The 25,351-nt window shown below is 45.1% G+C and overlaps 1 protein-coding gene across 1 annotated transcript; it reads left to right on the top strand.

Moving 5' to 3' along the window:
* The first annotated feature begins 8,178 nt into the window (after window positions 1-8,178).
* LOC139542879 (keratin, type II cytoskeletal 8-like) lies at window positions 8,179-12,819 on the top strand. The gene is made up of 9 exons (XM_071348817.1): window positions 8,179-8,519; window positions 9,090-9,298; window positions 9,478-9,538; window positions 9,910-10,005; window positions 10,132-10,296; window positions 10,420-10,545; window positions 11,080-11,300; window positions 11,451-11,497; window positions 11,734-12,819. Exons 1-9 carry the CDS (start codon window positions 8,256-8,258, stop codon window positions 11,829-11,831), a joined length of 1,287 nt encoding a protein of 428 aa, XP_071204918.1. The 5' UTR covers window positions 8,179-8,255; the 3' UTR covers window positions 11,832-12,819.
* Window positions 12,820-25,351: the final 12,532 nt, after the last annotated feature.

The following is a 25,351-nucleotide window of genomic DNA, read 5'->3' as shown; positions in this document are numbered from 1 at the left end:
AGGCCTGGTCTGTAGAGCAGGCACAGGACTCACCGGGCTGGAGAGACACTGGAGGCCTGGTTCGTGGAGCAGGCACAACCCGTCCTGGCTGGATACCCACTTCAATCCAGCAAGTGCGGGGCACCAGCACAGGACGCACTGGGCTGTGAAAGCACACTGGAGGTCTGGAGCTTAGAGCTAGCACAACCCCTCCTGGCTGAATCACCACTTTAGCCCGGCACATTCGAGGCGCTGACACAGGACGCACTGGGCTGTGCAGGCGCACTGGAGACACCTTGCGCAGAGCCGGCACAGGATATCCCGGTCCGAGGAGGCGCACTGGAGACCAGGAGCGCTGAGCCTGCACCACCCTTCCTGGCTGGATACCCACTTTAGCCCGGCACGTTCGAGGCGCTGACACAGGACGCACTGGGCTGTGCAGGCGCACTGGAGACACCTTGCCGGCGCAGGATATCCCGGTCCGAGGAGGCGCACTGGAGACCAGGAGCGCTGAGCCGGCACCACCCTTCCTGGCTGGATACCCCTCTTTACACGGCAGGTACGGAGAGCATGTACTGCACGCACCTGGCTGTGACTTTGCACTGAAGGCACGGTGCGTAAAACCGGAAACATGGCACTGGACCCGTGACCAACTCCGCTCGCCCCGCTCGCCAACCCGTGTACCCCTGTCGTGCTCTGCCCCTCTCGTGCTCTGCTGTTGCCTTATGCCTACACAGCACAGCCATTGGTTAGACAGCATACAAAACGTTTTTGATCAGCAAGAGAAGAGCAGGCCGGGCTCAGGGTTGGAATATCCATTGCATTGTGTTATGCAGCCCAGTTGTATTTACACCATCTCAGCAGCTGTCTTAGAAATATAACTTTGCTCTGTGATTCTCCGAACATGTATTTCATAGACTATAGGCTATGGATCATTTGATTGAGACCACACTAAATACTCTATAGGTGCAGTTGATATTGCGCGCCCAGCCTAAATCAGAGATGCACATCGATATATAGCTTAATAAGCAACTAATTCAAAAACACTGAGAAATATTGAAATGTCATCAATTACAAATTACATGACCCTCCCCTGGACTAGATTTTAAAATGCTAAATCCTCCCCATGGCTGAAATTTAAAAAGTATCACGCTCCATTCTCCTCCAGGTATCCGTTCTGCAAATTTCAATCCATCCCTAAGGAAGAATTTTTCTCTTCTCTCACTGCCCGTGATCTAGTGATGGGTCATTATTTTAGGGGATTTCTACACTGGCAATTTTAGAGGCTTACTATGTATCCGGAAAACTGTCACTTAATGAGCAAGTACCACAGACACCAGTCATGGGGTCAATACCAAGTGCGTTATATTGCTTGGCATATTGTTTACCCAGTAATTTATGTGAACAGATGTACATATAGTCTAATCCTTTTCATATTGTTTACCCAGTAATTTATGTGAACTGATGTACATATTGTCTAATCCTTTTCATATTGTTTACCCAGTAATTTATGTGAATGCGATGCTGACATGGAATCAGTTACCATACAGTAAGACACTTTGTGGACTCAATTTAATCACATCTGTTACAATTCCAAGGATGGTCACCGACTTGACAAAGGTGATTCCCTCGAACGGTGACCTCTCAAACCCCAAACCCTGGCCTGGTCTGCCCAGTGGGTTTGCCGAGTCTGGTTCGCAAGCATTCCTGGAAGTCTCGCAATGTTACGCATCTGGGTTTAGAAACTCTGTGGTTTTATAGACTGGCTAAATTGACCACTTGATGTCCCTATGATCGCTTTTCTCACTTCCTCATACTCTGAATGCTTGAATATAAAAATGCAGGTAGGCCTAGTCATAGATAAAACAGACTGGTATGTTTCACAATGTTTTATAACGTTTTTATTTTCAAGATGTGTATTGTACAATGTATCAAATTACAAAAAAAGGAAAAATATAAATATAGACAAATGAAGAAATAAGCTTGCAGCTGACTATACATGAATAGACACAATTCAGAAATGATGTCTGTCATGTAGGCTAATAATACCAAAAAAGGAAAACATTCAGTAACAAACAACAATAAGAAACATTATATTTGTTCCTCCTTCATATAGCCCAAACACAGCAAGCTTCTGTTTCAGCAGCTTGATTTCCAGATTAAGTTTTTTCCGTTACAACAGGAGGATCTCCTTCTTCAGTTCCAACACATCAAAATATAAGCCCTCATGCATGTTCACTGAAGTGATCCAAGTGAGGGGCCTAATTGAATGAGCCAAATGGGAGGGATCTGTAACCTGAAAACTACCTGTTATTGGCAGAGAGGTCTGAAACTCTTTTTGTTATTGGTTTATTGACTTATACCGCTTGGTGATGTCACCAGACAGGCCAAAACTCCATCCCACCAAAACAGGCTGAAATTTCAGGTGGCCTTTTCAAACTGCACTTACACTAAAACGGCATCATCATAATTTTCACAATTTCACAGTATTATTCCAACCTCATAGTGTAGAAATACAGCACCTTCAGAAAGTATTCACAACCCTTGACTTTTCCACATTTGGTTGTGCTACAAAGTGGGATTAAAATTGATGTTATTGTCGTTTTTTGAGAACAATCTACACAAAATACTCTGTCAAAGTGGATTTTTTTTTATATATACAAAAACTTTTTGGGTTGGAAAATAAAACACAAATATATCTTGATTAGATGAGTATTCAAACCCCCTGAGTCAATAAATATTAGTATTAACTTTAGCAGCAATTACAGCTGTGAGTCTTTCTGGGTAAGTCTCTAAGAGCTTTGCACACCTGGATTGTACAATATTTGCCCATTATTCTTTAATTATTATTATTATTTTTTTACATTTGTTTTGTGATATTTTTACCCCTTTTCTACCCAATTTCATGATATCCAACTGGTAGTTACAGTCTTGTCCCATCGCTGCAACTCCCGTACGGACTCTGGAGATGTCACGTTCTGACCATAGTTCTTTTGTATTTTCTTTGTTTTAGTGTGGTCAGGGCGTGAGTTGGGTGGGTTATCTATGTTTTGTGTTTTTATGTTGGGTTTGTTGTTTGGCCTGATATGGTTCTCAATCAGAGGCAGGTGTTTGTCATTGTCTCTGATTGGGAACCATATTTAGGTAGCCTGTTTTGTCTTTTGGTTTGTGGGTGTTTGTTTCCGTGTCAGTCGCCACACGGTACTGTTCCGTTTGATCATCGTTTATTGTTTTTGTTCCTGTGTTCAGTTTTTTGGATTTATATTAAAGACATGAACACTTACCACGCTGCGCTTTGGTCCGATCCTTCTACCACCACAGACGATCGTTACAGGAGAGGCGAAGATCGAGAGCCATGCGTCCTCTGAAACATGACCCCACCAAGCCACACTGCTTCTTGACAGACTGATCGCTTAATCCAGAAGCCAGCCACACCAATGTGTTGGAGGAAACACCATACAGCTGGCGACCAAAGTCAGCCATGGATCGAACCAGGATCTGTAGTGACGCCTCGAGCACTGCGATGCAGTGACTTAGACCGCCGTGCCAATCTCAATTTCATCCATTTTAAATTCAGGCTGTAACACAACAAAATGTGGAAAAAGTCAAGGGGTGTGAATTCTTTTTGAAGGCACTGCATATATAAAACACAGGTAAATCACGGTTTTGACTGCACTGGGCCTGGGACTGCACTGGGCCTGTGACTTTGACAAAAATACATGCTCAGTTGTCAAGCTGTTAAAAACAAGGATCTTGCAGGCAAGCTCTGAAATTCCAAGCATTAGCACTTCCCGAGGACGTTTGGAAGTGTCGCATAAAACTATTAGTAAGCCATACCTTACCTCAGCTATGGTTGCCTTCCTTGATGTTGAGTAATACGATGAGTTGTAATAACATAAGATTGTCAACATTCCTGACTATCAAATCAAATCAAATTGTATATACGTGTAGACTAACAGTGAAATTCCTACTTACGTATCCATTTCCAACAATGCAGAGTTAAAGATAAGATAAAACATTTAATAAAAAATAGTGACACAAGGAATAAATACTCAGTGAATAACAAATAAAATAAAGAGTAAAAATCTATATATTTTTTTGCTTTGGTACTATTTACATAATGTTGTAAAATTTCACAACTCTTAGTACAAAACTCAAAACAGACCATCAAAGAGGCTGTTATTTCAAAACTTTAAGCACATTCTCAATTGACTAAGTACAACACACAAAATCACACAGTAAATCTTTCACCAAACCTAATCAGTGTTTCATCTAGAAAAACCTTTCATATAAAGCAATTGCCTTTCACATTGCAATGCTCACTATCCTTTTCATATGATTCTCTTCTCATTTGTTTAAATACATTTGACTATCACTTAATCCAACTGTGCCTAATTGTTAATCACTTAACCATTTGGTAAACCTACAGACTTTAAACTGGTTTGTCTACTATATATGGATTTTGAGAACTGCAGAAATAAAATGTGTGTTTGTAAAGTATAAACATCTAAATGACATGTATGATACATGATAACCATACATAATAACTAGTCATTATTGCTAATTAATTTCACAGTGGTAACCAGAATTTGTCATCGTATAAAAGGGTGTGTGTGAACACTTGCAATTTCTTTCAACATGGAGCAGGATAGACAGCAAGGGAGAGGAAGAAATCAAAGAGCTCATGGACAAGGGACTCGTCAGAGAGAGGGTATGGGCCACATCAAAGAGATGGGCATGGGCCCCATCAAAGATGTCAAAGAGGTGGGCATGGACCCCATCAAGGAAGTGGACATCAGATAGAGGGAGGTAGACGGCAGGGAACTGTTGTGTCTAATGAAGTACGGGCCATCATGAAAGAGGCTGCCAGATTAGTACACCCCAATCTGAAAAGATAAACTGTCAATTTGATCGCGAGAACATTTCGCCAAGAATACCAGTAAGTCTGCAGGATATGCACTATGCTTTATCATTACATTTACAGTAAATTACATATTGTAATGCAGGTAAATTCACAAAACATGTTACAGTATGATCTATTGACAGTGTCCTCTGTTCTACCCTCAAAATTGACAGAAGACCCCATGGATGGTGGATATGGCCGTGTGCTGACCGACCAGCAGGAGTAGGCAGTGGAAATGGTGAGGGTCAGGAATGACATATGGCTGTTCGAAATAAAGCAGGTCATTGAGGAGAACGATGACACCTTTGCCAATGTGGCATTCATCAGCCTTCCAACAATCGCCCACCTTTTGAAGAGGCACCAGGTATTTATGAATCACATGAAGAGGTGGTGTCTTTTGAGAGAAACAACAACCGAGTAAAACAACCGAGGGCCGAGTATGTTCAGGTACAGCACTATTTACTGTATTACTGTTACTATTTGATGCACATGCTACTTCACAATATCATATTGGAACTATACTGTAAAAATAACTAACCAAAATATATCTTTAGAGGTTGATGGTGCCTGATGCTGCTGTGAATCATCACAAATATATCTTTGTTGATGAAGCGGGCTCTAACCTGGCCAAAACTCGGCGCCGTGGGCGGAACCTCATCGGCCAACGGGCGAATGTCCAACGTAGGGGAAACATCTCCATGTGCGCAGCTATTTCTGAAGATGGTGTGGTAGGACATAGGCCATTATTTGGACCCTACAACGCTGCACACAATGTGTTTCTCAATGAAATTGAGCAGGCCTATCAAGGTGAAGGGGTCACCTATGTCATTGTGTGGGACAATGTCAGGTTCCACCATGCAGAGGTGTTTCAGGCATGGTTTTGGGCCCATCCCTGATTCATGACCCTATACCTGTCCCCATACACTCCTCTTCTCAACCCTATTGAGGATTGTTTTTTCAGCATGGAGTTGGAAGGTGTACAATCGCCATCCCCATGAGCGTGCCGCCCTCCTGGCCACGGATGAGGCATATGACGACATCAATGCAGACTAATGTTAAACTTAGATTCGCAATGCCGAAAGGTTTTTCCCACGGTGCATGAACAATGAGGACATTCACTGTGATGTGGATGAGAATATATGGCTTATTCCACTACTGCGGTTGAGCCTTACAATACTAATTCCAAATGACAACTAAAGTCTTCTTATAGTAAGAATACTGCCAACAGATTCATTGAAATGGCTCTATAAATATTTGTGTTTGATATTTTCTCCATTTACAGAACCCTGTCAGGTATGAATGGATTTGACTCCTATTTTGGCACACAGCATAGTTTAGATGGATGTGACACACAAATGTTTTACCTTCACAGGTGTTTGGCATCTGGATCAGAAATGTTATTCAGTCCAAATCTCCTGATGTTAAAGGATGCAACCTCCATAACTCCTCAGACAGAGAGAGAACTTAGGTGTTAAACATTTACAAGGAATATATTTACAACACGTTAGTGAGTTAACTGTAACTGATGAAATAGTTAGGAAATTCTTATTAAAAATGTCATGTGTGAGAGGTATTTGTCATTTTTAATTGGGCAAAATCACGCAATCCAATATCTCTCTCTCTCTCTCTCACACACACACACACACACACACACACACACACACACACACACACACACACACACACACACACACACACACATATAAATAACATTGCAAACATCCACATCGACTCACCTATATGAGATGTGTAGATAATAGAGATAGGATAATCAGTCTCACACTGCTACAGTTCAAGTGAGAGCAGTGCTCAAAACCAAACCACACGGTTGGTTGTAGACAATCCAGTTATATCTCTGTTACTCTATCTGTGGAACTGTGATGATTGATTCATCTGCCTTCACACCTGGGCAAACCTGACAACCACCTGACAGCCACCTGACAGTGCACTGTAGTCACCCATTAGATGGGGAGGGTCAACCCATAATCATCATTGTAGTCACAGCTGAATGACAGTGAATAGAAGTGTCTGCCTGCATGCTGACAGACCAGTTTGTTGTTTACATCCTACCTCAGAGCTGCCCATTTGTCTACTAGAGAGAGCACCGTATGTGTCACTAGCAGCCAATGTTGATTCAAAATGTGTAGTTTTGTAGGTCTTATGTACACTCTTAGAAAAAAGGGTTCCAAAATGGTTCTTCGGCTGTCCCCATAGGAGAACCCTTTTTGGTTCCAGGTAGAACACTTTTTGGTTTCCAGGTGAACCATTCTGGGTTCCATGTAGATCCTTCTGTGGAAATGGTTCTATATTGAACCCAAAAGGGTTCTATCTGGAACCAAAAAGGGACAGCCCAAGTACCCTTCAAGGTTCTCGATAGCATTTGATTGACCAGTTTTACCTGAATCTTTTGTGCTGTGATCCAAGTTTTGATATGCAAAGTCTTGTTTTGGCTTTAATTATTTACATGTCAAGTTTCTAATCTTTTGGAGAAAGATAACGTTGCTTGTGCACACAAATTTAAGGTCAGTTATACTTTTTACCAATTTTGGGATATGGTTTGGATTTGAAGTTCTACTCACAACAAAGCTGTCTGGCAACGTACCATTACTATTGTTACTACTTTATTTGTATGCTGACCTCTAGGGTCACAATTTTATACCAACATCATTTACAATCCTTCAATTACGGTCCTATAGTGCTGTTTAAGACCTGCAACACCAGGGGACGAACTTTCTGATCAATCGATGACTTTCATTTATAAATAAAGGAATAAAGAACCCAAAGAGGTGAGATGCTGGCTAACTGTCACATACTCTCATTACTGGAACACAACTCCCATAACTGGACAAGCTGACTTGGAGAACATGAAAGACACAAATCGTTACCTCTTTTAGATGGCACCAGTAGTTAAAAAGAGAAAATATTAAGTTAAATATAAAGGCCAGTGTAAAGTCTTGTTATTAAAAAACTAAGTCCTAAAGGCTGGCTGATACAGCACATCACATTCCCTCTAAGGTGTTTTTTGACCTTTGAGTGTTCATGTGGTAGAGGTAAAACCACAAGTCTTGGTTCCCTAAAGCAAGTCAGAAGAACAGGTATCCAGGTACACCATGTCTGTAACAGAGGGTGAAGGGGCTTAAAGTAGGTATGTTCAGTATGCATCTGACTGGTTCTTCCACATTGAGAGTGGCATACCGTCACCACCTCTTTAACGCCCACACACATACATACACCCACACACAGACACAGGCTAACCTGGCCCAACCCTGTCCCTTCTATATAAGGGGATGAATTTGTTAACGGTAACCCAGCTCAGCAACTCGAGGCTCAGTCTGCAATCATCCCAGCTGTAATACATTCATACAACGGAACCATGAGCATAAGGACAAAGAATCGCACTGGGACAAGCCCTAATTACATGAGGGACTTCAGCAGCATGTCCTTGGGCTCCAGAAACGGCCCCAGGACCAGCAGCAGCGGCCTCTACATGGGAGGCTCCATCACGGCCGTGACCATCAACAAGAGCCTGCTGGCACCCATCAACCTGGATATCGACCCCAAAATCCAGGCTGTCCGCACTCACGAGATAAACCAGATCAAGGGTCTCAACAACCGCTTTGCCACTTTTATTGATAAGGTACAGTATAAATAGAGTGTTTTTTGCCGCTTGCTGTTTTTTGTCTTTTGTTTGTGTGAATGTTCAACTCAAGTAAAAAATACTGGAAAAAATATTAAAAGTCAGAGTTATTGTGGTAAATCCAGAAAATGTATGAAAAGCATTAAAAATGAGGAGTGCGGTGGATTGCATCACATCTTCTTAATAACGTCATTCTTAATAATAATAATAAGAGGAATATGGTTGTGATGATGGTAATGACACTCCAATCTACATAATAATTAGAGAACCAATCTTGTAAAGTCAATAACAGATTAAGACATTGTTTCCTCCTCTTGGAGTGTTTAACCCTAGAAGCACCTCTCCCTCTGGGCACTGTTTCAACGTTTGTGTGTGTGTGTGTGTGTGTGTGTGTGTGTGTGTGTGTGTGTGTGTGTGTGTGTGTGTGTGTGTGTGTGTGTGTGTGTGTGTGTGTGTGTGCCTGCCTGCCTGCCTGCATGTGTGCCAAACATGACGTGTGGACTGAGGAGTCCAAACATCTATAATAACAAATCAATTATTCATATGTATGTGTGTATGTGTGTGTCACAGGTGCGACACCTGGAGCAGCAGAACAAGATGCTGGAGACCAAGTGGAAGCTGATGCAGGACCAGACAACTGGCCCCTCCGACATGGAACCTATGTTCCAGATCTACATCAAAAACCTGCAGAGACAGCTGGACCAGATCAACAATGACAAGGACCGGTTGGATATGGAGAACAGGAACATGCACCATAACGTGGAGGACTTCAAATCAAAGTAAGAACACAGTGACGTTAGTCTGTGCGTTAGCCAATTCCTCTGTCATGTTTGTTGTCATGCAAGACATGCATGCTGGGCTGTGACAAAAGACTGCATAATGCAGCTCTTCGGGGCCAGAGTTGGTCTCCCCTGTTATAGAGACCCTAACCCTATTCTATTGCTTTGGCTTGTTCCAGGTATGAAGATGAGATCAGCAAGAGGAACACAGCAGAGAATGACTTTGTCCTGCTGAAAAAGGTACGCAACTGAATGATAACATTCAGTGAAGAATAGTCTCAGAAATGTATTGTATAGATAAAGTATAGCCAGAGTCCCATTCTGATCTAATCTAACTCATCTGCCGTGGGTCGAAGATTAATAATAGTTAGGGAAAATAGGCGAATCATCAAAGGTGTATTACAAATGTGCCTTTTATGTTCAGTAAAGCTTGAGTATTTTCCATGTTGTGAAAGATGTAGCTACAACTAGCTACGTAAACAAGTGTCAGTAATGCAAACATCCCCATATGAACAGGAAAAAAGGGGCTATGACTTGTGTTATGTGAGGCTGCATCAGGTAGGCATGTTTCTCAGTGTCACAGCTGTTGACTGTCTTCTGATGTCCTGTAGGATGTGGACGCTGGTTACCTGTCCAAGGTGGATCTGGAGGACAGGTTGGCTGGGCTGGAAGATGAGGTCAACTTTTTGAAGGTCTTGTACGATCAGGTAAGGCAGTGCTAAATCACACATATATATTTTTGATGCCCCTATAGTCAAAGATGCCAATACTATAGAGACACGGTATTTAGAACTATAGAGATTACAGAAATTACATTGTTTCTTTCATGACAGGAGCTGGGTGAGCTGCAGTCTGACGTGAAGGACACCTCTGTGGTGGTTCAGATGGACAACTCCCGGGGCCTGGACATGAACCAGATCATAGCTGACGTCAAGGCCCAGTACGAAGACATCGCTGCTCGCAGTCGGGAGCAGGCCGAGAGCTGGTACAAGACCAAGGTGAGGAGGTCAGAGGTCAGGAGTTAGAGAATGAGTAAATCTTAAGGGTTCATGCCTACGGGAGCAGTACAGCAGGTCAAACAATAATTCGTAAAATAAACCTGTCGTCTCTGCCCACATCAGGTTGAAAGTTTGGCCGGCCAGGCTGGCCAGGCTGCAGAGGAGCTGCGCAACACCAAGGCTGAGATCACCGAGCTGAACCGACTCATCAGCCGCCTGCAGAACGAGATCCTGGCTGTCAAGGGACAGGTGAGCACCGCAACTGACTGGAAGGAGTAATAAAGAATTTTATAATTGAAGACTGTTTTAATCACAGACTATAGTGTCAGACTGGATAGAACACCACCTTATAATTGAGGAGTACTGTACTGTATGTCAAGGCTTGGTGCCAGACTGATTTCTGCTTTGGCCAACTTATCATTATCTTCGGTTTGGCACAACACCAATGTGACATTGTTGATCGCAAAAACAATGTTACACTCTCAGGCTAAAATACCAATATATCTTTGTCTTTGTCTGGGAGGACAAAGACACATTTTAGAATGGAGCAATTAAGTCATATGCCGGAAGACAGCACATGTCTCAGCTCACTGGGTATAATTACACCTACACAAATGGACGACAGATGATGACACAGTGTTTATGCATACCTGAACTACATAGGCCTACGTTATGCATACAATGATGTATTCTGGGCTATAATGAAAACCTAATGACTGAAAACCACGCTTATCTTTTCTGTTCCAAATGCCTTCTGATACATTTCCCTCCTTAACCCTACAGAAGGCCAACCTGGAGAGCCAGATAACCGAGGCGGAAGAACATGGGGAGATTGTCGTAAAGGATGCCAGGACTCTAATCAAGGACCTGGAGGTAGCTATGCAGAGAGCCAAGCAGGACATGGCCTGCCAGATCAGGGAGTACCAGGACCTGATGAACGTCAAGCTGGCCTTGGACATCGAGATTTCCACCTACAGGAAACTGCTGGAGGGGGAGGAGACCAAGTAAGGAGATGATGAAACTCTGAGGGACTCAAAGTTCCACTATAACCAGCTCCTCTGCATAGACAGCTTCCGAAATCCATGATGCAGAGAAAATTACGTGTGTGTATAGCTGTATGATGTTCTTATTCTCTCTTCCTCTTCTGTCCACAGATTTGGACAACAATCAATTACCAACATTTCTACCACAAAGCCTTGTTGTAAGTTGTCTTTCACCCTAAACTACTAGAAGCACCTGACAGAACTATTCTCTCTAAAGTTAGCATTTTTATTCTCCTCTCACATTCCTTTACCTTGTTTTACGAAGGCTTATACTATTGATAGGATTTAGGGATCGAAAACAGGTGTGGTGATTGGCAGGAAGAGGGATAAGGGAATCTTGATGGTGACATGAGCCTTTGTAATAACAACCCGCATCCTCCTCTTTTCCCCCCAGACACCATGCCAGAGACTAGCTGCCAGCAGCCCACCCGATCTTCTGCTGTCTTCATCAAAATGGTGGAAACCACCAACTCCTCCAGATCGTACCACTGAAAAACAACATGTTGCTGAGACACAACATGACTCAGAGAGGTCATTTTCTGAAGGGGCTACAGTTTTCATAACAATCCATGGCACTCATAACATATTCATAGCAGCCTATTGATGCAGTCATAGAGCATTATGAGACTCTAGAGCCCCTTGGCTGTGATATATACCATACTATGAATATTTATAAGACAATATCACTTCATAAGAATTTGCATCAAGTGTTACTGTTACTTTATACCATGGCATTGTTGAATACTTGTTTTTGATTGGCTTGAAGGGCATTCTAGAACGTGCACTGTTTTCCTATAACGCATGGTATATTTGCACGGTAGAATTCAATGGCTATAGTTAATTCTTACATGTTCTATGTTTGAGCTGCTTTTGAAAGCAAAGTCGAATTGAAAACATCATTGCCATTGTTGAATTCGGTTTTCATAATGGCAAGCTAGGACTGGTGATTTAGTTAGCTAAACTAGCATGTCTGTTTGTTTGGTTACCACGGCAACTACTGTAGCTATCTAGTAAACTTGCTAGCTACTTCAGTGGATGTTGAAAACATTTCTACCGGCAAATGAACTAATTTCTATTGGCAATTATGTTAAATAATAGTCATGGTATAAAATGGATAATCAACGCTGGGCTCTTTGTGTTCTCTGGAAACTAATGCAACTCTGTGTGAGGTCAGTTCCACTCTGCTAGCACGTAGTGGAACACACCGCGTCGTTAATTATTTTCCATAGAACGCATAGAGCCCCTCGTTGATTATCCCTTACATATACTTCATCATACTACATCAGAGAAATGGTCTGTCAACCAGACCTCACAGAACCGCTTGTTATTTATTTGTTATGCTGTACTATAAACTGAATTTAGCTTGTTTCCTAGTATAAGATTAGCCTAAAATCTGTTTCTTTACTTCTATTAAAACGGTTTAATTATGCAATATCATGTACCAAGATGTTCAGACACAAATAAAGACTCATAATGGGGATCACATGCAATCATTTGACTCATCTTTCACTTCTGACAGATTAATGACTAGACTACACAACCGCATGTTCTACATTCTCTTCATTCCAACCTCCACAAAGTACCAGATGTTGTGTGATGGTTATTATGACAATACCTTCCTATAAGGAAGATGGGATCCACCCAAATCATTTGAGTTCCTGGATCCTTTCACAGCATTATAAGGCTGCGTTGAGATGACCCAAGCCCAGCTCAGTTAATCCCTACCATTGTGACGCAGAGTTGTCATAATGCTTCAGCAAATGTATATTACACCAGGGGTGTTGGTAGACACAATACAAGTAACCTAATTTATGTCCCTCTAACTGTCCTGAATGCCTCTGCTGATCGTACAGCTATTGTATGCATTAATCATGTACTTATGAACCAGATTTATCCTATTAACACTGAGCCGGTGTGCCCTAGGAGGAAGTCCACTGTGTGCAGCTCACCCTGCACTAACATAAATAACATGAGCATATCTACTTCTGCTAAGCTTCCCAGTAAAGCAATAAAATAAGTAAGCATCCCAGAAGAAAAGTGCTCAAAATAGCCCACATTAACATACATGTATGTAGCTTAAGAAACAAGGTTGATGAAATCAATAATTTGCTAGTAACAGATGACATTCATACTCTCATATTGTGTGTGACTAGGGTGGGCATTCTAGTTTCTTTATTTCTATGTGTTCTATTTCTTTGTGTTTGGCCGGGTGTGGTTCTCAATCAGAGGCAGCTGTCTATCGTTGTCTCTGATTGAGAATCATACTTAGGTAGCCTTTTGCCCACGTGTCTTTGTGGGAAGTTGTTTTCTGTATAGTTTTAGTTACCTTACAGAACTGTTCGTTTCTCGCTTTGTTATTTTTGTTCTAGTGTTCAGATTTAAATAAATATCATGAACACGTGCTGCGCTTTGGTCCACTCCTTCTTCATCAGACGAGCGTTACACATATCTCTGAAACTCACTTAGATAATACCTTTGATGACACAGTGGTAGCAAAACAAGGTTATAACATTTACAGGAAAGATAAAGGTGTTGCTGTTTATATTCAGAACCACATTCCTGTAAAGATTAGAGAGGATCTCATGTTAAATACTGTTGAAGTAATATGGCTACAGTTTCATCTGCCTCACCTAAAGCCCATTCTGGGGGGAAGCTGCTATAGACCACCAAGTGTTAACAGTCAGTACCTGGATAACATGTGAGAAATGCTTGATAATGTATGTGATATCAACAGAGGTATATTTTCATTTTCATTTAAATATTGACTGGCTGTCATCAAGCTGCCCACTTAATAAAAAACTTCAAACTGTAACCAGTGTCTGCAATCTGGTTCAGGTTATCAGTCAACCTACCAGGGTAGTTACAAACAGCACAGGAATGAAATCATCAACATGTATTGATCACATATTTACTAATGCTGCAGAAATTAGCTTGAAAGCAGTATCCATAGCCATCAGATGTAGTGATCACAATATAGTAGCCATATCTAGGAAAACCAAAGTTCCAAAGGCTGGGCCTAAAATAGTGTATAAGAGGTCATACAATACATTTTGTAATGATTTCTATGTTGTTAATGTAAAGAATATTTGTTGGGCTGTGGTATGTAATGAGGAACAAACAGTTTGAAGCATTTCAAATTATGAAAGACAAGCATTGTAATTTTGAATTTTGAGTGTGGAAGAGGTGAAAAAAATATTGTTGTCTGACAACTTGGATGGAATATTTCTGAGGATAATAGCGGACGATATTGCCACTCCTATTTGCCATATTATCAATTTAAGCCTACTAGAAAGCTTGTGCCTCCAGGCTTGGAGGGAAGCAAAAGTCATTCCGCTACCTAAGAATAGTAAAGCCCCCTTTACAGGCTCAAATAGACGACCAATCAGAATGTTACCAACCCTTAGTAAACTTTTGGAAAAAATGGTGTTTGACCATATACCATGCTATTTTAAAGTAAACAAATTGACAAACTTTCAGCATGCTTATATGGAAGGGCATTCAACAAGCACACACTTACACAAATGACTGATGATTGGCTGAGAGAAATTGATGATAAAAAGATTGTGGGGGCTGTTTTGTTAGACTTCAGTGCGGCTTTTGACATTATCGATCATAGTCTGCTGCTGGAAAAACGTATGTGTTATGGCTTTACACACCCTGCTATATTGTGGATAAAGAGTTACCTGTCTAACAGAACACAGAGGGTGTTCTTAATGGAAGCCTCTCCAACATAATCAGGAATTCCCCAGGGCAGCTGTCTAGGCCTATTACTTTTTTCAATTTTTACTAATGACATGCCACTGGCTTTGAGTAAAGCCAGTATGTCTGTGTATGCAGATGACTCAACACTATACATGTCAGCTACTAAAGCGACTGAAATGACTGCAACACTTAACAAAGAGTTGCAGTTTGCTTCAGAGTGAGTCGCAAGGAATAAGTTAGTCCTAAATATTTCTAAATCTCAAAGCATTGTATTTTGGACAAATAATTCACTAAACCCTAAACCTCAATTAAATCTTGTAATAAATAATGTGGAAATTGAGCAAGTTGAGGTGACTAAACTGCTTGGAGTAACCCTGGATTGTAAACTGTCATGGTCAAAACATTTGATACAACAGTAGCTAAAATGGGGAGAAGTATGTCCCTAATAAAGTGCGGCTCTACCTTCTTAACAGCACTATAAACAAGGCAGGTCCTACAGGCCCTAGTTTTGTTGCACCTGGACTACTGTTCAGTTGTGTGGTCAGGTGCCACAAAAGGGGAAAATTGCAATTGGCTCAGAACAGGGCAGCACGGCTGGCCGTTTGGATGTACACATAGAGCTAATATTAATAATATGCATGTCAATCTCTCCTGGCTCAAAGTGGAGGAGAGATTGACTTCATCACTACTTGTTTTTATGAGAGGTATTGACATGTTGAATGCAACAAGCTGTCTGTTTCAACTACTGGCACACAGCTCGGACACCCATGCATACCCCACAAGACAAGTCACAAGAGGACTCTTAACAGTGCCCAAGTCCAGAACAGAGTATGGGAGGCTCACAGTACTAAATAGAGCCATGACTACATGAAACTCTATTCCACATCAAGTAACTGATGCAAGCAGTAAAATTAGATTTAAAAAAAACAGATTTAAAAAAACAGATAAAAATACACCTTATCGAACAGCGGGGACTGTGAAGCAACACAAACATAGGCACAGACACATGCATACACACACACGATAACATACACACTATACACACACGCACGTACACATGCATTTTGTACTGTAAACATGTGGTAGTGGTGGAGTAGGGTACACAGTGTGTTGTGAAATCTGTGAATGTATTGTAATGGCAGCAGCTAATGGGGATCCATAATAAATACAAATACACATTTTCACACTCAGCAGACCTGAAACCAGACAATGAGAGATAGAGTGAGAAGAGAGAAAGAGAGAACAAAACTAAACAGGTTTATGTTTTCATAAAAGTTTTCTTGTGTATAATTTGGAACAATAAGTGAAAGACAACAACTGGGTTTGTAGGTATAACCAAAGGAAATTGTGATAATGGGGCAGGCGAGAGTGGGCTTATATAACAGCACATTCAGATATCAATGACTTGTGTAGAACAGACATGAGCTTATTCACTTGGTGCAAATAACAGCACATTCAGATAGCAATGTCTTGTGAATAATAATAATACTTTTTTTAAACTAGGCAAGTCAGTAAAGAACAAATTCTTATTTACAATGACAGCCTACTGGGGAACAGTGGGTTAACTGCCTTGTTCAAGGGGAAAACGACAGATTTTTACCTTGTCAGCTCAGGGATTTGATCCAGCAACCTTTCGGTTACTGCCCCAACGCTCTAACCACTAGGCTACCTTCCGCCCCACAACATACAACTGTTGTGTAGAAAAGAGAATAATAGGCAGTTATTGTCATGTTTTGTCATTGATTATCATGTCTTGTCCCTGTGCTTCCCTTCTATTCGTTTCCCTCTGCTGGTCTTATTAGGTTCTTTCCCTCTTTCTATCCCTCTCTCTCCCCCTCCCTCTCTCCCTCTCTCGCTCTCTCTCTCTATCGTTCCGTTCCTGCTCCCAGCTGTTCCTCATTCTCCTAACTACCTCATTTACTCTTTCACACCTGTCCCCTATTTTGCCCTCTGATTAGAGTCCCTATTTCTTCCTCTGTTTTCCGCTTCTGTCCTTGTCGGATCCTTGTTTGATGTTTGCTGTTCTGTGTCCTTGTTCCGCCCTGTCGTGTTTTTTGCCTTCTTCAGATGCTGCGTGTGAGCAGGTGTCTATGTCAGCTACGGCCTGTGCCTTCCCGAAGCGACCTGCAGTCTGTGGTCGCGTCTCCAGTCGTTCCTCTCTACTGACGAGAGGATTTCAGTTTTCCTGTTTTGGATTTACCTAAGATAATATCCAGGAGTATCGTTTTTTGTTTAAGACTGGAATAAAGACTCTGTTTCTATTAAGTCGCTTTTGGGTCCTCATTCACCAGCATAACAGAAGGATCCGACCAAGAATGGACCCAGCGACTACGGATTCTCGCAACACTGCCGTCGAGTTCCAGGGAGCAATGCTCGGCAGACACGAGCAGGAATTGTCTGCTGCTCGTCATGCCGTTGAGACCCTGGCCGCTCAGGTCTCCGACCTCTCAGGACAGTTTCAGAGTCTTCGTCTCGTGCCACCAGCTACTTCCTGGTCTTCCGAGTCTCCGGAACCTAGGGTTAATAACCCACCATGTTACTCTGGGCAGCCCACTGAGTGTCGCTCCTTTCTCACCCAGTGTGATATTGTGTTCTCTCTCCAGCCCAACACATACTCAAGAGAGAGAGCTCGGATCGCTTACGTCATATCACTCCTTACTGGTCGGGCTCGGGAGTGGGGCACAGCTATCTGGGAGGCAAGGGCTGAGTGTTCTAACGATTATCAGAACTTTAAAGAGGAGATGATACGGGTTTTTGATCGTTCAGTTTTTGGGAAGGAGGCTTCCAGGGTCCTGGCTTCCCTATGTCAAGGTGATCGATCCATAACGGATTACTCTATAGAGTTTCGCACTCTTGCTGCCTCCAGTGACTGGAACGAGCCGGCGTTGCTCGCTCGTTTTCTGGAGGGACTCCACGCTGAGGTTAAGGATGAGATTCTCTCCCGGGAGGTTCCTTCCAGCGTGGACTCTTTGATTGCACTCGCCATCCGCATAGAACGACGGGTAGATCTTCGTCACCGAGCTCGTGGAAGAGAGCTCGCGTTAACGGTGTTCCCCCTCTCCGCATCTCAACCATCTCCTCCCACCGGCTCAGAGACTGAGCCCATGCAGCTGGGAGGTATTCGCATCTCGACTAAGGAGAGGGAACGGAGAATCACTAACCGCCTTTGCCTCTATTGCGGTTCTGCTGGACATTTTGTCATGTCATGTCCAGTAAAAGCCAGAGCTCATCAGTAAGCGGAGGGCTACTGGTGAGCGCTACTACTCAGGTCTCTCCATCAAGATCCTGTACTACCTTGTCGGTCCATCTACGCTGGACCGGTTCGGCTGCTTCCTGCAGTGCCTTGATAGACTCTGGGGCTGAGGGTTGTTTTATGGACGAAGCATGGGCTCGGAAACATGACATTCCTCTCAGACAGTTAGGGAAGCCCACGCCCATGTTCGCCTTAGATGGTAGTCTTCTCCCCAGTATCAGATGTGAGACACTACCTTTAACCCTCACAGTATCTGGTAACCACAGTGAGACCATTTCCTTTTTGATTTTTCGTTCACCTTTTACACCTGTTGTTTTGGGTCATCCCTGGCTAGTATGTCATAATCCTTCTATTAATTGGTCTAGTAATTCTATCCTATCCTGGAACGTTTCTTGTCATGTGAAGTGTTTAATGTCTGCTATCCCTCCTGTTTCTTCTGTCTCCTCTTCTCAGGAGGAACCTGGTGATTTGACAGGAGTGCCGGAGGAATATCATGATCTGCGCACGGTCTTCAGTCGGTCCAGAGCCAACTCTCTTCCTCCTCACCGGTCGTATGATTGTTGTATTGATCTCCTTCCGGGGACCACTCCCCCTCGGGGTAGACTATACTCTCTGTCGGCTCCCGAACGTAAGGCTCTCGAGGATTATCTGTCTGTTTCTTTCGACGCCGGTACCGTGGTGCCTTCTTCCTCTCCCGCCGGAGCGGGGTTTTTTTTTGTTAAGAAGAAGGACGGTACTCTGCGCCCCTGCGTGGATTATCGAGGGCTGAATGACATAACGGTTAAGAATCGTTATCCGCTTCCCCTTATGTCGTCAGCCTTCGAGATTCTGCAGGGAGCCAGGTTCTTTACTAAGTTGGACCTTCGTAACGCTTACCATCTCGTGCGCATCAGAGAGGGGGACGAGTGGAAAACGGCGTTTAACACTCCGTTAGGGCATTTTGAATACCGGGTTCTGCCGTTCGGTCTCGCTAATGCTCCAGCTGTCTTTCAGGCATTAGTTAATGATGTACTGAGAGACATGCTGAACATCTTTGTTTTCGTTTACCTTGACGATATCCTGATTTTTTCACCGTCACTCGAGATTCATGTTCAGCACGTTCGACGTGTACTCCAGCGCCCTTTAGAGAATTGTCTCTACGTGAAGGCTGAGAAGTGCGCCTTTCATGTCTCCTCTGTCACATTTCTCGGTTCTGTTATTTCCGCTGAAGGCATTCAGATGGATCCCGCTAAGGTCCAGGCTGTCAGCGATTGGCCCGTTCCTAAGTCACGTGTCGAGTTGCAGCGCTTTCTCGGTTTCGCTAATTTCTATCGGCGTTTCATTCGTAATTTCGGTCAAGTGGCTGCCCCTCTCACAGCTCTGACTTCTGTCAAGACGTGCTTTAAGTGGTCCGGTTCCGCCCAGGGAGCTTTTGATCTCCTCAAGAAGCGTTTTACATCCGCTCCTATCCTTGTTACTCCTGACGTCACTAAACAATTCATTGTCGAGGTTGACGCTTCAGAGGTGGGCGTGGGAGCCATTCTGTCCCAGCGCTTCCATTCTGACGATAAGGTCCATCCTTGCGCTTATTTTTCTCATCGCCTGTCGCCATCGGAACGCAACTATGATGTGGGTAACCGCGAACTGCTCGCCATCCGCTTAGCCATAGGCGAATGGCGACAGTGGTTGGAGGGGGCGACCGTCCCTTTTGTCGTTTGGACTGACCATAAGAACCTTGAGTACATCCGTTCTGCCAAACGACTTAATGCACGTCAAGCTCGTTGGGCGTTGTTTTTCGCTCGTTTCGAGTTCGTGATTTCTTATCGCCCGGGAAATAAGAACACCAAGCCTGATGCCTTATCCCGTCTCTTTAGTTCTTCTGTGGCTTCTACCGACCCCGAGGGGATTCTCCCTGAAGGGCGTGTTGTCGGGTTGACTGTCTGGGGAATTGAGAGACAGGTAAAGCAAGCACTCACTCACACTGCGTCGCCGCGCGCTTGTCCTAGTAACCTTCTGTTCGTTCCTGTCTCTACTCGTCTGGCTGTTCTTCAGTGGGCTCACTCTGCCAAGTTAGCTGGCCACCCCGGCGTTCGGGGTACGCTTGCTTCTATTCGCCAGCGGTTTTGGTGGCCTACTCAGGAGCGTGACACGCGCCGTTTCGTGGCTGCTTGTTCGGACTGCGCGCAGACTAAGTCAGGTAACTCTCCTCCTGCCGGTCGTCTCAGACCGCTTCCCATTCCTTCTCGACCATGGTCTCACATCGCCTTAGACTTTATTACCGGTCTGCCTTCGTCGGCGGGGAAGACTGTGATTCTTACTGTTGTCGATAGGTTCTCTAAGGCGGCACATTTCATTCCCCTCGCTAAGCTTCCTTCCGCTAAGGAGACGGCACAAGTCATCATTGAGAATGTGTTCAGAATTCATGGCCTCCCGTTAGACGCCGTTTCAGACAGAGGCCCGCAATTCACGTCACAGTTTTGGAGGGAGTTCTGTCGTTTGATTGGTGCTTCCGTCAGTCTCTCTTCCGGGTTTCATCCCCAGTCTAACGGTCAAGCAGAAAGGGCCAATCAGTCGATTGGTCGCATATTACGCAGCCTTTCTTTTCGAAACCCTGCGTCTTGGGCAGAACAGCTCCCCTGGGCAGAATACGCTCACAACTCGCTTCCTTCGTCTGCTACCGGGCTATCTCCGTTTCAGAGTAGTCTTGGGTACCAGCCTCCTCTGTTCTCGTCCCAGCTCGCTGAGTCCAGCGTTCCCTCCGCTCAGGCTTTTGTCCAATGTTGTGAGCGCACCTGGAGGAGGGTCAGGTCTGCACTTTGCCGTTACAGGGCGCAGACTGTGAGAGCCGCCAATAAACGTAGGATTAAGAGTCCTAGGTATTGTCGCGGTCAGAGAGTGTGGCTTTCCACTCGTAACCTTCCCCTTACGACAGCTTCTCGCAAGTTGACTCCGCGGTTCATTGGTCCGTTCCGTGTCTCTCAGGTCGTCAATCCTGTCGCTGTGCGACTGCTTCTTCCGCGACATCTTCGTCGCGTCCACCCTGTCTTCCATGTCTCCTGTGTCAAGCCTTTTCTTCGCGCCCCCGTTCGTCTTCCCTCCCCCCCCCCCGTCCTTGTCGAGGGCGCACCTATTTACAAGGTACGGAAGATCATGGACATGCGTTCTCGGGGACGTGGTCACCAGTACTTAGTGGATTGGGAGGGTTACGGTCCTGAGGAGAGGAGTTGGGTTCCATCTCGGGACGTGCTGGACCGTTCGTTGATTGATGATTTCCTCCGTTGCCGCCAGGGTTCCTCCTCGAGTGCGCCAGGAGGCGCTCGGTGAGTGGGGGGGTACTGTCATGTTTTGTCATTGATTATCATGTCTTGTCCCTGTGCTTCCCTTCTATTCGTTTCCCTCTGCTGGTCTTATTAGGTTCTTTCCCTCTTTCTATCCCTCTCTCTCCCCCTCCCTCTCTCCCTCTCTCGCTCTCTCTCTCTATCGTTCCGTTCCTGCTCCCAGCTGTTCCTCATTCTCCTAACTACCTCATTTACTCTTTCACACCTGTCCCCTATTTTGCCCTCTGATTAGAGTCCCTATTTCTTCCTCTGTTTTCCGCTTCTGTCCTTGTCGGATCCTTGTTTGATGTTTGCTGTTCTGTGTCCTTGTTCCGCCCTGTCGTGTTTTTTGCCTTCTTCAGATGCTGCGTGTGAGCAGGTGTCTATGTCAGCTACGGCCTGTGCCTTCCCGAAGCGACCTGCAGTCTGTGGTCGCGTCTCCAGTCGTTCCTCTCTACTGACGAGAGGATTTCAGTTTTCCTGTTTTGGATTTACCTAAGATAATATCCAGGAGTATCGTTTTTTGTTTAAGACTGGAATAAAGACTCTGTTTCTATTAAGTCGCTTTTGGGTCCTCATTCACCAGCATAACAGTTATGCCAGCATCCGGCTGACCAAAACAGATGAACTCAGGGTCTTAGTTATAGGCTACAACTAGAGTCTGGAGTTTTTATGCATCAGGTCACGTCTTCTTCAGGAAAAACTAGAATCTAGACACAAGACGACTGGACCCTACCCAACGAAGCTATTTGATATGAAGAGCAAAAGGCCTTTACTGGGCTAGATGATGATAATTATTGACAGTGCTTGACAGATTAACCCCGCCCACTCTAGCACTCTCCCTCCTTCCACCTCTTGATGAATGGAATGTTGTTTTCAGTAAGTGCAGAAATATTTTATCTTAGATGCATTGTCGCTAACACCCTACTGTTGTTCTGAATCATACACTTATCTGTCTCGTTGTGGTATGTGATGACTCAACCTAAATGTTACTTTGTGTGTAAATGGCTGTGATTGCACACTATATATACAAAAGTATGTAGACACCCCTTCAAATTAGTGGATTTGGCTATTTCAGCCACATCCGTTGCTGACAGGTGTATAAAATCACGCACACACAGCCATGCAATCTCCATAGACAAACATTGGCAGTAGAATGGCCTTACTTAAAAGCGCAGTGACTTTCAATGTGGCACCGTCATAGGATGTCACCTTTCCATCAAGTCAGTTTGTAAAATTCCTGCCCTGCTAGAGCTGCCCCGGTCAACTGTAAGTACTGTTATTGTGAAGTGGAAACGTCTAGGAGCAACAACGGCTCAGCCGCGAAATGGTAACTGACACAAGCTCACAGAAAACATTGGCCCCAGCCTACATCCATGGTGCAGCTGCAATGTTTCCTGGGATTCGCCAACTTTTATCGCCGCTTTATCCGGGGTTACAGCACCCTGGCTTCCCCACTGTCTGCACTCACCTCTCTCAAGGTTCTGTTCAAATCAAATGTATTTATATAGCCCTTCTTACATCAGCTGATATCTCAAAGTGCTGTACAGAAACCCAGCCTAAACCCCCAAACAGCAAGCAATGCAGGTGTAGAAGCACGGTGGCTAGGAAAAACTCCCTAGAAAGGCCAAAACCTAGGAAGAAACCTAGAGAGGAACCAGGCTTTGAGGGGTGGCCAGTCCTCTTCTGGATGTGCCGGTGGAGATTATAACAGAACATGGCCAAGATGTTCAATGTTCATAAATGACCAGCATGGTCAAATAATAATAATCACAGCAGTTGTCGAGGGTGCACCAAGTCAGCACCTCAGGAGTAAATGTCAGTTGGCTTTTCATAGCCGGTCATTAAGAGTATCTCTACCGCTCCTGCTGTCTCTAGAGAGTTGAAAACAGCAGGTCTGGGACAGGTAGCACGTCTGGTGAACAGGTCAGGGTTCCATAGCCGCAGGCAGAACAGTTGAAACTGGAGCAGCAGCACGGCCAGGTGGACTGGGGAGAGCAAGGAGTCATCATGCCAGGTAGACCTGAGGCATGGTCCTAGGGCTCAGGTCCTCCGAGAGAGAGAAAGAAAGAGAGAAAGAGAGAATTAGAGAGAGCATACTTAAATTCACACAGGACACCGGATAAGACAGGAGAAGTACTCCAGATATAACAAACTTACCCTAGCCCCCCGATACATAAACTACTGCAGCATAAATACTGGAGGCTGAGACAGGAGGGGTCAGGAGACACTGTGGCCCCATCCGATGATACCCCCAGACAGGGCCAAACAGGAAGGATATAACTCCACCCACTTTGCCAAAGCACAGCCTCCACACCACTAGAGGGATACCTTCAACCACCAACTTACCATCCTGAGACAAGGCCGAGTATAGCCCACAAAGATCTCCGCCACGGCACAACCCAAGGGGGGGCGCCAACCCAGACAGGAAGACCACGTCAGTGACTCAACCCACTCAAGTGACGCACCCCTCCTAGGGACGGCATGAAAGAGCACCAGTAAGCCAGTGACTCAGCCTCTGTAATAGGGTTAGAGGCAGAGAATCCCAGTCGAGAGAGGGGAACCGGCCAGGCAGAGACAGCAAGGGCGGTTCGTTGCTCCAGAGCCTTTCCGTTCACCTTCACACTCCTGGGCCAGACTACACTCAATCATATGACCCACTGAAGAGATGAGTCTTCAGTAAAGACTTAAAAGTTGAGACCGAGTCTGCGTCTCTCACATGGGTAGGCAGACCATTCCATAAAAATGGAGCTCTATAGGAGAAAGCCCTGCCTCCAGCTGTTTGCTTAGAAATTCTAGGGACAATTAGGAGGCCTGCGTCTTGTGACCGTAGCGTACGTGTAGGTATGTACGGCAGGACCAAATCGTAAAAATAGGATCATCCAGTGATGATCCATGGCACGAAGCCTCCAGTGATGATCCATGGCACGAAGCCTCCAGTGAGGATCCATGGCACGAAGCCTCCAGTGAGGAGCCATGGCACGAAACCTCCAGTGAGGAGTTATGGCACGAGGCCTCCAGCGTCGCCCTCTAGTCCGGAGCCTCCAGCGTCTTCCTCTAGTCCGGAGCCTCCAGCGTCTTCCTCTAGTCCGGAGCCTCCAGCGACGCCCTCTAGTCCGGAGCAGCCAGAGTCTCCCTCCCGTCCGGAGCAGCCAGAGTCTCCCTCCCGTCCGGAGCAGCCAGAGTCTCCCTCCCGTCCGGAGCAGCCAGAGTCTCCCTCCCGTCCGGAGCAGCCAGAGTCTCCCTCCCGTCCGGAGCAGCCAGAGTCTCCCTCCCGTCCGGAGCAGCCAGAGTCTCCCGCCCGTCCGGCGCTGCCAGAGCCTCCCGCCCGTCCGGCGCTGCCAGAGCCTCCCGCCTGTCCGGCGCTGCCAGAGCCTCCCGCCCGTCCGGCGCTGCCAGAGCCTCCCGCCCGTCCGGCGCTGCCAGAGTTTCCCTCCTATTCGGGGTCCGTTGTAAGGGTCGGCGGCGAGGGTTGCCACTCCAGAGGCGCTACATAAGGGGGCCAAGACTAAGGTGGAGTGGGGTCTACGTCCCGCACCAGAGCTGCCACCGCGGTGAAATGCCCACCCAGACCCTCCCCTATTGGTTCAGGTTTTGCGGCCGGAGTCCGCACCTTTGGGGGGGGGGGGGGGGTACTGTCACGCCCTGACCGTAGATTGCTTTGTATGTTTCTATTTTTAGTTTGGTCAGGGTGTGATGTGGGTGGGTATTCTATGTTGTAGGTCTAGGTTTTCTGTTTATGTGTTTGGCCTGGTATGGTT

Source organism: Salvelinus alpinus, chromosome 17 (genome assembly GCF_045679555.1).
Source record: "Salvelinus alpinus chromosome 17, SLU_Salpinus.1, whole genome shotgun sequence".
NCBI classification, from domain to species: domain Eukaryota; kingdom Metazoa; phylum Chordata; class Actinopteri; order Salmoniformes; family Salmonidae; genus Salvelinus; species Salvelinus alpinus.
The sequence above is the reverse complement of the archived record's forward strand: the minus strand, read 5'-3'. Positions and strand labels throughout refer to the sequence as shown.